The sequence below is a fragment of the Cebus imitator genome, unplaced genomic scaffold (assembly GCF_001604975.1).
Source record: "Cebus imitator isolate Cc_AM_T3 unplaced genomic scaffold, Cebus_imitator-1.0 Scaffold140, whole genome shotgun sequence".
Classification (NCBI taxonomy): Eukaryota; Metazoa; Chordata; class Mammalia; order Primates; family Cebidae; genus Cebus; species Cebus imitator.
The window spans coordinates 3,304,087-3,318,987 of record NW_016107455.1 but is presented as its reverse complement, the minus strand read 5'-3'; the positions used below and the strand labels follow the sequence as shown (position 1 = coordinate 3,318,987).

Below are 14,901 nucleotides of genomic sequence, written 5' to 3'. Positions count from 1 at the left end.
GCAGGGAGAATTGCTTGACCATGGGAGGCAAAGGTTGTAGTAAGGCAAGATCATGCCACTTCACTCCGGCCTGGGCAACAGAGTGAGACTCTGTCTCAAAAAAAAAAAAAAAAGGACTCCTGAGAGCTCCCTCACTAGACACCAAATCTTCTGCCAGCACTTTGATTTTGGACTTTCTAGCCTCCAGAACTGTGAGAAATAAATTTCTTTTTTCTCTTCTCTTTTTTCCTCTCTCTCTTTCTTGCTCCCTCCCTCTCTCTCTCTCTCTCTCTCTCTTTCTTTCTTTTAGATGGTCTTGCTCTGTCACCCAGGCTGGAGTGCAGTGGCATGATCACAGCTCACTATGGCCTTGACCTCCTGGGCCCATGCAGTCCTCCAGCCTCAGCCTCCAGAGTAGCTGGGACTATAGGCACATGCCATCATCATCAGCTAACATATAATGCTTTTGTGGAGATGGAGGTCTCATTATGTTGTCCAGGCTGGTCTCGAACTCCTGGACTCAAGTGATCCTCCTGTTTTGACCTCCCAAAGTGCTGGGATTGCAGGTGTGAGCCACTGTGCCCAGCTGAGAAATGAATTTCTGATTTTTTGTAAGCCACCCAGTCTATGGGGTCTGTTATAGCAGCCCAAATGGACTAAGACAGTCCCCAAGGAAAGTCTTTCTGGCTTGGTCCTTGGGCAGATATTTCCTCACCCCCACAGTGTAGACCCCAGTGAGAGGTCCTTCCTCCTCTGGCATTTCAGCTTTAGTTATTCTCCTTTGGAGATTTTATGTTTGGTTTGAGGGAAGGACACTATGTTCTACAGTATCCTGGAATAGATACGCTGACACAAAGTGCAAGCCAAAAGCAAGGGAGTCAAAAGTGATAGCCTTCCTGTCTTTCCTATCATTCTGATTCTAGTGCCTTGGCTCCAGCGTGTGGACATCATGTGACTGGAAGATAAAACCCACACTCGCAGAGGCCTCATTGCGATAAACACTGTCTGAGAGGACAATAACCAAAGAACCTCAAGAGGCTAAAATCCCACACTCCAAACTCTGAATCTTGGCACAAAAGGCAAACATCAAAGTTAACTCTGGGTGAGAAGATAAGAGCTCCTTGATGCAGAAAGTGAGGGCCCATAGCTTCTTTTTATTTGTTTATTTATTTATTTATTCATTCAGACGGAGTCCTGCTCTGTTGCCCAGGCTGGAGTGCAGTGGCACAATCTGAGCTCACCACAACCTCCACCTCCCAGGTTCAAGCAATTCCTCTGCCTCAGCCTCCCAAGTAGCTGGGACTACAGGCACCCACCACTACACCTGGCTAATTTTTGTATTTTTAGTAAAGACATAGTTTCACCATATTGGCCAGGCTGGTCTCGAACTCCTGACTTTGTGATCCTCCTGCCTTGGCCTCCCAAAGTGCTGGGATTACAGGTGTAAGCCACTGCACTGGGTCTTATTTATTTATTTTTGAGACAGAGTCTCGATGAATCACCCAGGCTGGAGTGCAGCAGCATGATCATGGCTCACTGCAACCTCTGCCTCCCAGGCTCAAGTGATTCTCCTGCCTCAGCCTCCAAATAGCTGGGATTACAGGTGTGTGCTACCACGCCCAGCTAATTTTTGTATTTTTAGTAAAGACAGTGTTTCGCCGTGTTGTCTAGGCTGGTCTCAAACTTCTGACCTCAGGTGACCCGTCCACCTCAGCCACCAAAAGGCATAAGCCACCATGCCCGGCCATCCATAGCTTCTTAGTGGTCACTTGGCACAAACAGGGAAGCTCTGTCCCTGCTTAGACAACTCAAGGCCACTATACTAACTAAGGACAACCACCAAAATCAGAAAGAAAGGGTATCTTATGACTTTAGGGCTAGCTGTGTCCCATCAAAGGCAGAAGGCCAGGTCCTGACCTTAGCGTAGAACCTCATCGGGAAGTAATGAGGGGAGAGACTCCAGGATGAGAAAACCAGCCAGGTACAGGGGCTCATGTCTGTAATTCCAGCACTTTGGGAGGCCAAGGCAGGTGGATCACTTGAGGTCAGGAGTTCAAGACCAGCCTGGACAACATGGTGAAACGCTGTCTCTACTAAAAATACAAAAATTAGCCAAGAGTGGGGGCACACACCTATAATCCCAGCTTCTTGGGTGGCTGAGGCACAAGAATCGATTGAACCAGGGAGGTGGAGGTGGCCGGGAGCCAAGACTGCTCCACTGTACTCCAGCCTGGGTGAAAGAGAGAGACACCATCTCAAAAAAAAAAAAAAAAAAAAAAGAGAGAAAACTGGGCCTGGTTCCAGCTCTGCCATGACTGGCTGATCAACCCTGGACAAAACCCCACACCTGTCTTGGCCTCTACTTCCTTATGCAGCAACAGAAAGGTAGTAATACCCATCAAGCAGGGCAGTGGTGAGGCTCAGAAAGTATATTAGTAGACCATGAGGAAGAATTCTGCTTACCCCTGTTTTGAAGGAGCGATTAATCCCGTACAGAAATTAGGTGTGAGTCTCAGGATGCGAGAGGCCAAGGTGCGTGATATTAAGATGTAATTCCGTCATTGCTGCTGCAATTACCATCACCCTTGTATTCTTTGATTTCCTCACCTCCTACTTTATTTAATTCTTTCAGCAATCCTGTGAGGAAGGTAAGGAAAGGCAAATAATAATGATGTCCATTTGAGAGGGGAAAAGAAAGGCAAGAAGAGTTTAAATATACTGTCAAAAGCTGCCTGGCTGGTTTGCATGACAGGGCTTTCTCTTCAACCTAGTTCAAGAGCTGAATGTCTCCATCTTCAGAATAGGTGCTAGGCAAGACCAGGGTCCTTTTGCAGATGAATTGTAAGACAAAAAAAGAGAGAGAGAGACATATATATTAGGAGACTAAGAGACATCAAATGATAATGGATACGAGGGTTCTTTTTGGGGTGATGACAATATCCTAAAATTAGATTATGGTGATTGTTTTACAACTCTGTAAATATACTAAAAAAAAACATATATTTGTACACTTTAAATAAGTGAATTTCATAGTATGTAAATTATATGTTGTCCAGGCATAGCAGTTCATGCTTGTAATCCCAGCACTTTGGGAGGCTGAGGTAGGCAGATTGTCTGAGCTCAGGAGTTTGAGACCAGCCTGGGCAACGTGGAGAAACCCCATCTCTACTAAAAATGCAAAAATTAGCTGGGCATTGTCGCTCACACATGTAATCCCAGCTACTCAGGAGGCTGAAGCATGAGGATTGCTTTAACCCAGGAGGTGGAGGTTGAGTGAGCCAAGATTCACGCCACTTACTCCAGCCTGGGTGACAGAGTGAGATCCAAAATAAAAATACATAAGTAAATAAATAAATAAATAAATAATATTTCCAACAAAGCTGTTACAGGAAACGACACACCAATTTTTTTTTTTTTATGGGTAGGATCAAACTACTGTGGCTGTGGATGCATATTTGAGTGATAAAACTCTAAAGAAATGCAAGGAAGTGATTAGTGTGAAAGTCAAGACTCCTTCCAGGCATAGGGAGGGTTCTGTGATTAGAACAGGGCACAGGAAAGAGCTTCTAGGGTGGGTAGCAGGTTCCATTTCCTGACCTAAATGATAGTTACAAGGGTATTTATTTACCTTATAATAACTCATTAAGCTCCACGTTTCATGTAGTTTTCTATATCTGTTTTCTTAAGTTAATAAAATGGTTTTCAAAAACAGGGGAAATCAAGTGTGAAATAATTCACTGTGTCACACATACCATAGGGTGGCCCCCATGAGCCCTATCTCCTGGCATTCATGTCCTTGTGTAATCCCCACCCCTTGAGTGTAGGTGATACCATGACTTGCTTCTTATCAATAGAAGGCAAAGGCAATGGGATGTACATGATTATGTGTTCATGTGGTTATGCTATGTAAGATCTACGCAAGATTTTGTGCCCATCTCGCTAGAAGACCTTCTCCCTTGTTGGATTTGAGGAAGCAAGCAGCCGTGTTGCAAAGGCCCATGGGGTAAGGAACTGAGGGTGGTATCCAGCCAACAACTAGAAAGAAACTGAGGCCCTCAGTCCAGCAACCCACAAGGAACTGAAGGCTGCCAACAACCATGTGAGTTTGGAGGCAGATCCTTCCCCAGTCGAGCCTCTGCTGACCCTGTGTCCCCAGCTGACATGTTGATGGCGGCTTGTCAAACTCCAAGGTAGGAGCCTCAGCTAAGCTGTGCCCTGACTCCTAACTCTCAGAAACTGTGAAATAATAAATATGTGTTATTTTAAACCATTAAATTTGTGGCAATATTCTTACACAACAATTGATAAGTAGCAAATTATGTTTGGAGATCCCTGAGACTGCCCTTATGTTTAGTGATTCACTAGAAGGACTCAAAGAACTCAGCAAAGCTGTTGTACTCATGGTTACAGTTTATTATAGTGAAAGGCTACAGATTAAAATCAGCAATGAAGAAAGGCACACAAGGCAAGGTCGAAGAGAACGTCCAATTATCCTCTCCTGGCAGAGTCTTGAGAATAATGTTTAATTCTCCCAGCAATGATGTGTGGCCACCATGATGTGGGCATGGAGTATTACCAACAAGGGAAGCTCACCCATGCCGTGGTGTCCAGGGCTTTTTTGGGGGATTGGTCACATAGGCATGCTTCACTGCCCACATGGCTTAGTCTCCTCAGCTTGACCCTGCTGAGGTCAAGCTGATAGTGCATGGCCCAAGGCCCACAGGTAAACACAAACACTCTTATCAGGCAGGATATTCTAATGGCTTAGAGGTTATATCCCAGGAGCCAGGCATGGGCGTGTCCTTTATTTGGAATGTGCAGAGTATAACAGCTGAGTTAATCCTATATCACACAAAAGGATTTACTTCAAAAGTGGTATTCTTGGCCAGATGTGGTAGCTCACACCTGTAATCCTGGCACTTTGGGAGGCTGAGGTGGGAGGACTGCTTGAGGCCAGAAATTTGACACCAGCCTGGGCAACCTAGTGAGACCCAATCTCTATCTAAAAAGCGTTTTTTTTTTTTTTTGAGACAGAGTCTTGCTCTCGTCACCCAGACTGCAGTGCAATGGCATGATCCCAGCTCACTGCAACCTCCGCCTCCCGGGTTCAAGTGATTCTCTTGCCTCAGCCTCCTGAGTAGCAGGGATTGCAGGTGTCTGCCATCACATCCAGCTAATTTTTGTATTTTTAGTAGAGGTGGGGTTTCACCATGTTGGCCAGCTTGGTCTCGAACTCCTGACCTTGCTAAAGTGCTGGGATTAAAGGGGTGAGCCGCTGCGCCCAGCAAAAGTGGTTTTCTTAAGTTACTGCCCTGGGAAGGAGAGACCAGGAAACCACTGTTTTGTAATCCCTGAGGAAACCTTAGACCTTTACTTGCTTTATTATCAGGTGATTTCCAGGATGTAAGCCATACAGCCAGAAGGCAGGGTGCAGAGGAGAGGAGGCAGAGATGGTACACTCATACAGAAGCTTCTCCTGATTGTCCACTGAATAGAAGGCAAGCTTCCCCTCCTCAAGGTTCAACCAGATGCCCACCACCCCAGGTCTGTCTGAGCCAAGGACAGTTTCCTTGACCATGTGCCATGCAGAGAGCTGGTTAGTCCCTTTCCATTCCACACAACAAGAGTCTGTAGTCCTTCCCAGGACCTGGTCACGGCTCATCTCCCAGGAAGCCACCCCAACTGCCCAGTGGCTACAATTCCTAGTGTCCACTTCCCAGTAATGCTTTCCAGAAGAGAGGGCCTGGGAACATAAGACCTGGCTGGTAGAAAACCTCTCACAACTCAAGCGATAGGGTTGTAGGCGGGGAGACACAGTCACTGTATGGAAATCCCTGGACACTTCCAGGCTGCAGGAAAGGCTCTTCAAGTTAAAGGTTGGATTAATGGCCCCTTCGGAAAAAAAAACAAAAAACAATAAGAACATGGCCAGTTATCTTTTGATCATCCATGCTAAGAGGTCTTCAAATAGCAAAAAGCAGCTTTGTATCTTTTGGTGTGATAATGTTTTACTCACACTGGCATTAAAATTGGCACATCATCCAACAGGAAGAAATGACAAATGTTTCAGATGACAGATATGCTAACTACCTTGATCTGATCACTATGCATCATATGTATTGAAACATCACTATCTATCCCATAAAAATGTGCAATTATATTTATTTATTTATTTTTAAAATTTATTTTGAAAAGAAGCAGGATTTTGCCATGATTCCCAGGCTGATGTTGAACTCCTGAGCTCCAGCAATCCTGCCATTTCAGCCTCCCAATGTGCTGCAATTACAGGCATGAGTCACTGCACCCACACTATAAAGTTATTGCATGTCAATTTAAAAAATCAGGCCAGCTCCTTCAGTTGGGTACACTGGTTTACACCTATAATCCCAGCACTTTGGGACACCGAGGTGGGTGGATCACTTGAGGCCAGGAGTTCAACAACCAGCCTGGCCATCACGGCAAAATCCTGTGTCTACTAAACATACAAAAATTAGCTGAGCATGCTGGCTCATGCCTGTAATCCCAGCTAGTCGGGAGGCTGAGGCATGAGAATTGCTTGAGCCTGGGAGGTAGAGGTTGCAGTGAGCCAAGATTGTGCCACTGCACTCCAGCCTGGGCAACAGAGCAAGATTTCATCTCTAAAAAGAAAAAATCAGGCCAGGCACAGTGGCTCATGCCTGTAATCCCAGCACTTTGAGAGACTGAGGTAGGAGGATCATTTGAGGCCAGGAGTTCCAGACCAGTCTGGGCAACATAGAGAGACCCTGTCTCTACAAAAATAAACAAGCAAACAAACAAAAATTGGTATATCAACTTGCAATTTTCTATACATATCTTTGATATTGTTATATCAATACCCCTTTCCCATATTAACTTTTACTTACCCACTAGTCATTTTTCAGAAGCCCTCTCTGCATCCCATCCAGCAAAAGAGTCATCTCTTGCTTTTCTCAACACCCGTGGTGCTTTATGTGTTCTCTCAAGATACTTACCATCTTCTAGCTATCTTATGGTGATTTATGACCACAGCTGTTTATATCTCCCCAGTTACACTGAAACTTCCTGATTAAGGACCATATCTTATTCACTTTGTGTATTTCATATGTTTTCCTACTGAGTGAGTAAATTGCTAACACTTATACAGACTACTCCAGGCGTTTTCCTCATACTCACTCACTTAACCCTCATGGCAATCCCGCAAGAGAAGTACTATATTATCTCCATTTTATAGATGAGTAACCCAGGCTCTAGGAGCTTAAGTGACTTGTTCAAGATCACATTACTAGTTAGTGGAGCTGCTGGGAGTCAAACCCAAGCAGTCTGGCCCCAGGATCCATGCTCTTAAGGACTACCCTAGACTGTGACGGCAGAAAGATCTCAGCAGGTTTGGGAACAGGCAGTTGGCTGTAGTTGGTGGCCACAGCAGAGATGCTCAAAGGTTGCCTGGGCTCTGAGTGCTCTTGGGTATAGAGTCTCAACCTGCTTTGCCTTTGCAATCGGCTCCCCCCAATGGAAGGACATGGTATAGTGAATTATCCATGTGCAGTAAGCCAAGGAGTGGACCCAGCAGTAGGGAGATAGATGGACATAGCATGTTCTCGAAGCTCTGCTCCTCAGCAAGCCACACCCAAGTTTAAAGTGAACCACATACTTACACTGAGCAAACTGAGAAGCTCTCCTGAGTGCAGGGTGGCTCTGGTCAGACAATGGGCATGAGGAGGAAGACAGGGCTTCCAAGAGTTCCCCTAAGCAACAAAAAAATCAGGAGGGGAAAGTCCCATCAGAAAAAGGCAAACTGAAGGTATCCAAACATCATGATCAAGGCACATGGCTTGTCTTCTCATCATCTGCACATTTTTCAGTGTCAGGACTGGATCAGGCAGAGGCAGTGCATGCAGCGCAGGTACGTGCACCTCTGTGTTCTTACTATGGACTTGACACTGTTTCCTCACTAAGCTCTAAGCTCCTTGATGGCAGAGATCTTGTTCATCTATATTGTTTTAAGCACCAAGCCCCATGCCAGCCCCATATATAGAAGGTGTTTCATGCACATTTATCAAATAAAATTAACTAATACAATTCCAGAGGATTGTAGCACCCTGACACGTAGAATATCCAGGACCCCCAAGTCAATGCTTTAAACTGTTGTTATATAAACTGGGTAACTTGAGTTGGTGTGAGACTCATCACCATTGCTGACACCTTTCCCTCTCAAAGTGCTAAACTTTAATTATTAACTTTAAGCAGTCATGTGTGCTAGAGTACAATGACCACGTCAGGCAGATGGTAACTAAGGGAAGTCCTTGAGTGCAGACTTTGAAGGTGAAATCTTCTCCTAGTTGTATCTTTAAGTGACTGCAGCTGAAGTGAATCTAAGACTCAGCCTGAGAAGAGATGAAAGACCTTGTCTAGGGTGTGCCTGTGACAACTTAGGCCATGAGAGCAAGAAAGCTGCCTGTCAAGAGGACATTCTCAAAATTCAGGTGGGAATTGAAGCAATCCATGTGCCCACAGACAGAGAAATGGATAAACAAATGTGATATATACATAAAATGGAATTATTTAGCCTCAAAAAGTAATGAATTTGGGCTGGGTGCAATGGTTCACACCTGTAATCCCAGCACTTTGGGAGGCCGAGGCAGGTGGATCACAAGCTCAAGAGTTCGAGACCAACCTGGCCAATATGGTGAAACCTCATCTCTACTAAAAATACAGAAAGCAGGCCGGGCGTGGTGGCTCATGCCTGTAATCCCAGCACTTTGGGAGCCCGAGGCAGGCAGATCATGAGGTCAAGAGATGGAGACCATCCTGGCCAACATGGTGAAACCCTGTCTCTACTAAAAATACAAAAATTAGCCGGGCGTGGTGGAGCGTGCCTGTAGTCCCAGCTACTCGGGAGACTGAGGCAGGAGAATCGCTTGAACCCAGGAGGCAGAGGTTGCAGTGAGCCAGGATCGTGCCACTGCTCTCCAGCCTAGGCAACAGAGCGAGGCTTCATCTCAAAGAAACAAACCAAAAAACACCCAAAAGAAACCAAATTCTGATATATGCTACAATATAGGTGAACTTGGAGTACATTATACTAAGTGAAATAAACCTCTCACACAAAAACTGTATGATTCTACTCAGATGAGATATACAGAATAGTCAAATTCATAGAAACAGAAAGTGGAATAGTGGTTGCCAGGTGAGAGGGGGTTGAGAGAATATGGAATTGTTGCTTAATGGGTATAGAGTTTCAATTCTGCAACATGAAGCAAGGCATGGTAGCCCATGCTTATAGTCCCAGCTAGTTAGGAGGCTGAGGTAGGTGGATCACTTAAGGCCAGGAGCTCCAGACCAGCCTGGGCAACATATTGAGACCTTGTCTTTACAAAACAATTTTTTTTTCTGTCACCCAGGCTGGAGTGCAATGGCACGATCTCAGCTCACTATGACCTCTGCTTCCCAGGTTCAAGTGATTCTTCTGATTCTCCCACCTCAGTCTCCCAAGTAGCTGGGACTACAGGCACGTGCCACCACAACTGGCTACTTTTTGTATTTTTAGTAGAGACGGGGTTTCACCATATTGGTCAGGCTGATCTCCAACTTCTGACCTTGTGATCTGCCTGCCTTGGCCTCCCAAACTGCTGGGATTACAAGCGTGAGCCACCACACCCAGCCTTACAAAACAATTATTTAAATAGCTGAGCATGGTGGTGTGGGCCTACAGTCCTACTGGGGCGGCTGACGCAGGAGGACTGAGGTTATAGTGAGCCGTAGTTGTGCCACTATACTCTAGTCTGGGCAACAAAGTAAGACGTGTTCCTAAAAAATTAAAGTTACAGGCTAGGCGTGGTGGCTCACACCTGTAATCCCAGCACTTTGAGAGGCTAAGACGGGCAGATCACCTAAGGCCAGGAGTTCGAGACCAGCCTGGCCAACATGGGGAAACTCCATCTCTACTAAAAATACAAAAATTAGCCAAATGTGATGGTGGGAGCCTGTAATCCCAGCTACTTGGGAGGCTGAGGCAAGAGAGTCACTTGAACCCAAGAGCCAGAGGTTGTGGTGAGCTGAGATCACGTCACTGCACTCCAGCCTGGGCAACAGAGTAAGACTCCATCTCAAAAAATAATAATAATAAATAAAACAAAATGCATTAGGATACATGCTGAGATAGACTTGAAATGGGTCAAAGGTTTCAATGTAAAACATGAAACCAAAGATTTAAATGTAAACTGTAAAAATACAAACACACACATATACATCAGAAAATTCCTTTCTAAACTTCAGGTGGTTGAGTTTCCTAACTAAAACTTAAAATCTACAATGCTTAAGAGAAAAACTGGATGAAATTTATTATGTGAAAATAGAAGCATGACCTATTCTCCCCAAAAAAATAAACAAAAAATTAACAAAGTGTGGTGGCGCCACCTGTAGTCCCACCTACTCAAGAGGCTGAGGTGACCTAATTGTTTCAGGTGACCTAATTGTTTGAGCCCAGGAGTTCTAGGCCAGCCTAGGCAACATAGTGAAACGCGGTATCTAACAATAATACAAAAATTAGCCAGGTATGGTGGCACGTGCCTGCAGTCCCAGCTACTCAGCAGGCTAAGGAGGGAGGATCACTTGAGCCTGGGAGGTCAAGGCTAGGATGAGCCATGATGGCATCATGGCACTCCAGCCTGGGTGACAAAGGAAGACTGTCTCAAAAAATAAAAATAAAAAGGAAACATTTAGAGCCTAGGAATTGTCATGGCACTCTAGTCAACCAGTCTAGGCAATAGAACAAGACCCTGAGGAGCGCCGGGCCAGGCTGCGGAAGCGTGAGGCTCAGCTCCAGCGGACGAAGGACTACGAGCAGGAGCTTAGCGATGACTTTGATGTGTAGCGCTACCGACAGTTCTGGGCCAAGACCAAGAAGTGACTGTGGCTCCAGCCACACCGGGATATTGCTAAGATGGGAGAGCAGTTCTTAAATCACACGCTGTCAAAGCTGGAAAAAAAAAAAAAAAAAAAAATTGAGGCCAGGCATGGTGGCTCACACCTGTAATCCCAGCACTTTGGCAGGCAGAGGCAGAAGGATTGCCTGAGCCTAAGAATTTGAGATCAGCCTGGGAAAAACAGTGAGATCTTATCTCTATAAAAAATTATGTAAAGGCCAGGCGTGGTGGCTCATGCCTGTAATCCCAGCACTTTGGGAGGCCAAGGCAGATGGATCACCTGAGGTCAGGAGTTCGAGACCAGCCTAACCAACATGGTAAAACCCCGTCTCTACTAAGAATACAAAAATTAGCCTGCTATGGTGATGCAGGCCTGTTATCCCAGCAATTTGAGAGGCTGAGGCAGGAAAATCACGTGAACCCAGGAGACAGAGGTTGCAGTGAGCCAAGATCATGCCATTGCACTCCAGCCTGGGAGACAAGAGCAAACTCCTTCTAAAAAAAAAAAAAAAAAGTAAAATTAAAAATGTCTGTATGACATTATAAAACCTATAAAAGATAAATAAAAAGATAAATGAGATATAAAGGAACAAAATTTGCCATTCATATAACAGACAAAAGGTTAATCTCTTTAATTTACAAAGAGTTCCTAAATGTCAATTTTAAAAAGACCAATAACACAAGATATGAACAGACAAGTCATGGAAAAACACAAATTAAAAGTGCAGTTCTGATTAAAAGTTCACATCTTTTTTTTTTTTTTGAGTCAGAGTTTCATTCTTGTTGCCCAAGCTGGAGTGCAATGGCACGGTCTTGGCTCACTGCAGCCTCTGCCTCCCGGGTTCAAGCGATTCTCCTGCATCAACCTTACAAGTAACTGGGATTACAGGCATTCGCCACCAAGCCCGGCTAATTTCAAGTCAATATTTTGACCCATGAGATTGGTTTAAAAAAAAAAGACAAATGTCTGACAACACACTCAATTGGCAGGTTGGGGATAAAACTAGTATATATATATAAAACTAGTATAACCCAACTGCAGAGTGATTTGGCAATGTATATCAAAATGACAAATGAATTTACCCTATGACCCAGCAACCTTCACTGGCAATTTAAGCTAAAATTATATCTGCACCCATATGACACAATGTACATACACAGTTATTGACTTCAACATTATTTGTCATTGTAAACAATTGGAAACAATCATGCATCCATCTGTAGAGGATTGAGTAAGTAAGTGTTGGCATACTCAGACACTGGAATACTGAGCAGCTGTAGAAGAGAAAATGCTCTAGGTAATTTAAAAAAAAAGGAAAGAAAATATGTCCTAAGTACTGATCTATACAATGAAGATGTATTAAGTAAAAGAGAAAAGCAAACTCCAGAACAATGCATTTAATGTGCTATCTTTTGTGTATAAAAAAATTGGGAAATCCCAGCACTTTGGGAGACCGAGGCGGGTGGATCACAAGGTCAAGAGCTCGAGACCATCCTGGTCAACAAGGTGAAACCCCATCTCTACTAAAAATACAAAAATTAGCTTGGCGTGATGGTGTGTGCCTGTAGTCCCAGCTACTTATCAGGCTGAGGCAGGAGAATTACTTGAACCCAGGAGGCGGAGGTTGCAGTGAGCCGAGATCATGCCATTGCACTCCAGTCTGGGCAACAGCAGCGAAACTCCGTCTCAAAAAAAAAAAAAAAAAAATTGGGAGAAATAAGAATATAAATTCATATTTGCTGATATTTGCATAAATAACTTCTGAACAGACACTCCAAAAACTAATAAAAGTGGTGCACTGAGATGAAAGAATAGGGCAATTGGCAAGGATTGGAGGGAGATTGGGCTGTATGTCCTTTTTACACTGTTTTGAATTTTTTTTTTTTAAGACAGCGTTTCGTTCTTGTTGCCCAGGCTAGAGCGCAGTGGTGCAACCTTGGCTCACTGCAACCTCCGCCTCCTAGGTTCAAGCGATTCTTCTGCTTAAGCTTCCAGAGTAGCTGGGACTACTGGCATGTGCCACCACACCCAGCTAATATTTTGTATTTTTAGTAAAGATGGGGTTTCACCATGTTGGCCAGGCTGGTCTCAAAATCCGACCTCAGGTGATATACACTCGCCTCAGCCTCCCAAAGTGTTAGGATTACAGGCATGAGCCACTGTACCCAGCCGTGTTTTGATTTTTGAATGAGAAATTTTAAATGTAACCGCCCAAATTTAAAAATTGGTCTTACATTTGTATAAATAAATAAAATTACTAAGGAATCCAACCTAAGTTTAGAAGCACACAGGATAAGAAGGTGCTTTTTTCTCAGAAAATATTTGGAACAACTAATAAACTGCTCTCTAATTGCTTTCCTTAAGAAACTTTTTCCAAGGAATCATGCTTCTCCACTTACATAAGAAATTATTTTTTTTTTTTTTTTGAGATGGAGTTTCACTCTTGTTGCCTAGGCTGGAGTGCAATAGCATGACCTTGGCTCCCTGCAACCTCCACCTCCCAGGTTCAAGTGATTCTTGTGCCTCTGCCTCCCAAGTAGCTGGGATTACATGCACCTGCCACCACACCTGACTAATTTTTGTGTTTTTAGTAGAGACGGGGTTTTGCCATGTTGACCAGGCTGGTCTTGAACTCCTTGAACCTCAGGTGATTTGCCTGCCTGTATGTGCATGGATCTTCAAAAATGAGTTTCTATCTATTAAGTGATACATCATAGCTTCAGTCATCGCCAAAAACATATTCAACCACAAAAACACCTCAGCCCACCCCTACCTGATTCCCAATATCACAGTGGTAATATAGCTGGACTCTGGGATCCTGTCCCCAAAGAACAAAGCCATGGAGCACTTCGCCATTATCCCCAACTTACATATTTAATCCTCCTCCAATAAATAAGATCAGCTCACCCTGTGTTTGTGCTTCAGGAGCCTCTTTCCAGGAGAAGTTTTCTCGTAATTTTTCCTGAATTTCTTCTAGGTCATGGAGAATATCTTTGATTTTCCCTGCAGCTGCATCGGAAGTCACCAGCTTTGGAGAAGCCATGGAAAGATCCACCCCAGAAGAAAAAGTCTATTGATGAATCATTTAAAAATGAATAAACAGAAGTCCCCTACACAGCCCATCAAATATTATATTCAAGTCCTTCTGTCCATTTATAATTTTTTATTTAATCTATTTAACTCCAAGTAAGTCTTTTTTTTTTTTTTTTTTTCCTTTGGAGACTGAGTCTTGCTCTGTCACCCAGGATAGAGTGCAGTGGCATGATCTCAGCTCATTGCAACCTCCACCTCCTGGGTTCAAGCGATCCTCCTGCCTCAGCCTCTCAAGTAGCTAGGATTACAGTCACCCACCACCACACCTGCTAATTTTGTATTTTTGTAGAGATGAGGTTTTACCATGTTGGCCAGCCTGGTCTTGAACTCCTGACCTCAGGTGATCCACCTGCCTCAGCCTCCCAAAGTGTTGGGATTACAGGCGTGAGCCACCGCACCCAGCTAGCAAGTTTTTAAAAACAAAATTAGGTCCTCAAAGTATATGCCTTGAAAACAATCTGGAATAATACATAGTATAGCAAAAATATCAGAGTGGTTGTTTCTGGGTGATGGAGTGATGGAGCATTTTAATTTGCTTTATTTAATGCTATTCTAACATTTTGCACAATAAACTTTGATTTCTTAGGTAATACCAAAAAAGTTTAACATTTTTAGGTGCATCTTAGAAGGGCTTTCTTTTTTTTTTCTTTTTATAGGGGGCCACATCTAACTCCTAGGGGCTTTATAAAATAAACATTACAGACAGTTACTGAGATAAACCATGGAGGTCAGAATAACCTTTTCAGCTGGGTGTGGTGGCTCACGCCTGTAAACCTGTAATCTCGGCACTTTTGAAGGCTGAGGCGGGCAGATCACCTGAGGTCAGGAGTCCAAGCCCAGCCTGGCTGAGATGGTGAAACCCCATCTGTACTAAAAATACAAAAATTAGCCGGGCATGGTGGC

General features: G+C 44.1%; 1 protein-coding gene and 1 long non-coding RNA gene across 4 annotated transcripts in view; one reads left to right on the top strand and one right to left on the bottom strand.

The window, feature by feature from the left end:
* Positions 1 to 14,031, top strand: part of LOC108313627 — a 26,072-nt gene extending 12,041 nt beyond the window's left edge. Inside the window, exon 3 of the long non-coding RNA XR_001829154.2 lies at positions 13,883 to 14,031. This is a non-coding gene — a long non-coding RNA (uncharacterized LOC108313627). The remainder of the gene's footprint in view (positions 1 to 13,882) is intronic.
* Positions 5,320 to 14,901, bottom strand: part of RNF135 (ring finger protein 135) — a 16,142-nt gene continuing 6,560 nt past the window's right edge. The window contains exons 3-7 of one of the 3 annotated variants that reach the window (XM_017542077.1): positions 13,813 to 13,975; positions 12,534 to 12,584; positions 10,591 to 10,610; positions 7,635 to 7,724; positions 5,845 to 5,871 (exon numbers count right to left, since the gene is read on the bottom strand). In XM_017542077.1, coding sequence (XP_017397566.1) covers positions 5,845 to 5,871; positions 7,635 to 7,724; positions 10,591 to 10,610; positions 12,534 to 12,584; positions 13,813 to 13,975 — 351 coding nt within the window. Of the gene's footprint in view, positions 5,872 to 7,634; positions 7,725 to 10,590; positions 10,611 to 12,533; positions 12,585 to 13,812; positions 13,976 to 14,901 lie in introns of all 3 variants that reach the window. The other 2 variants (XM_017542076.2, XM_017542075.2) reach the window with 2 other exon arrangements.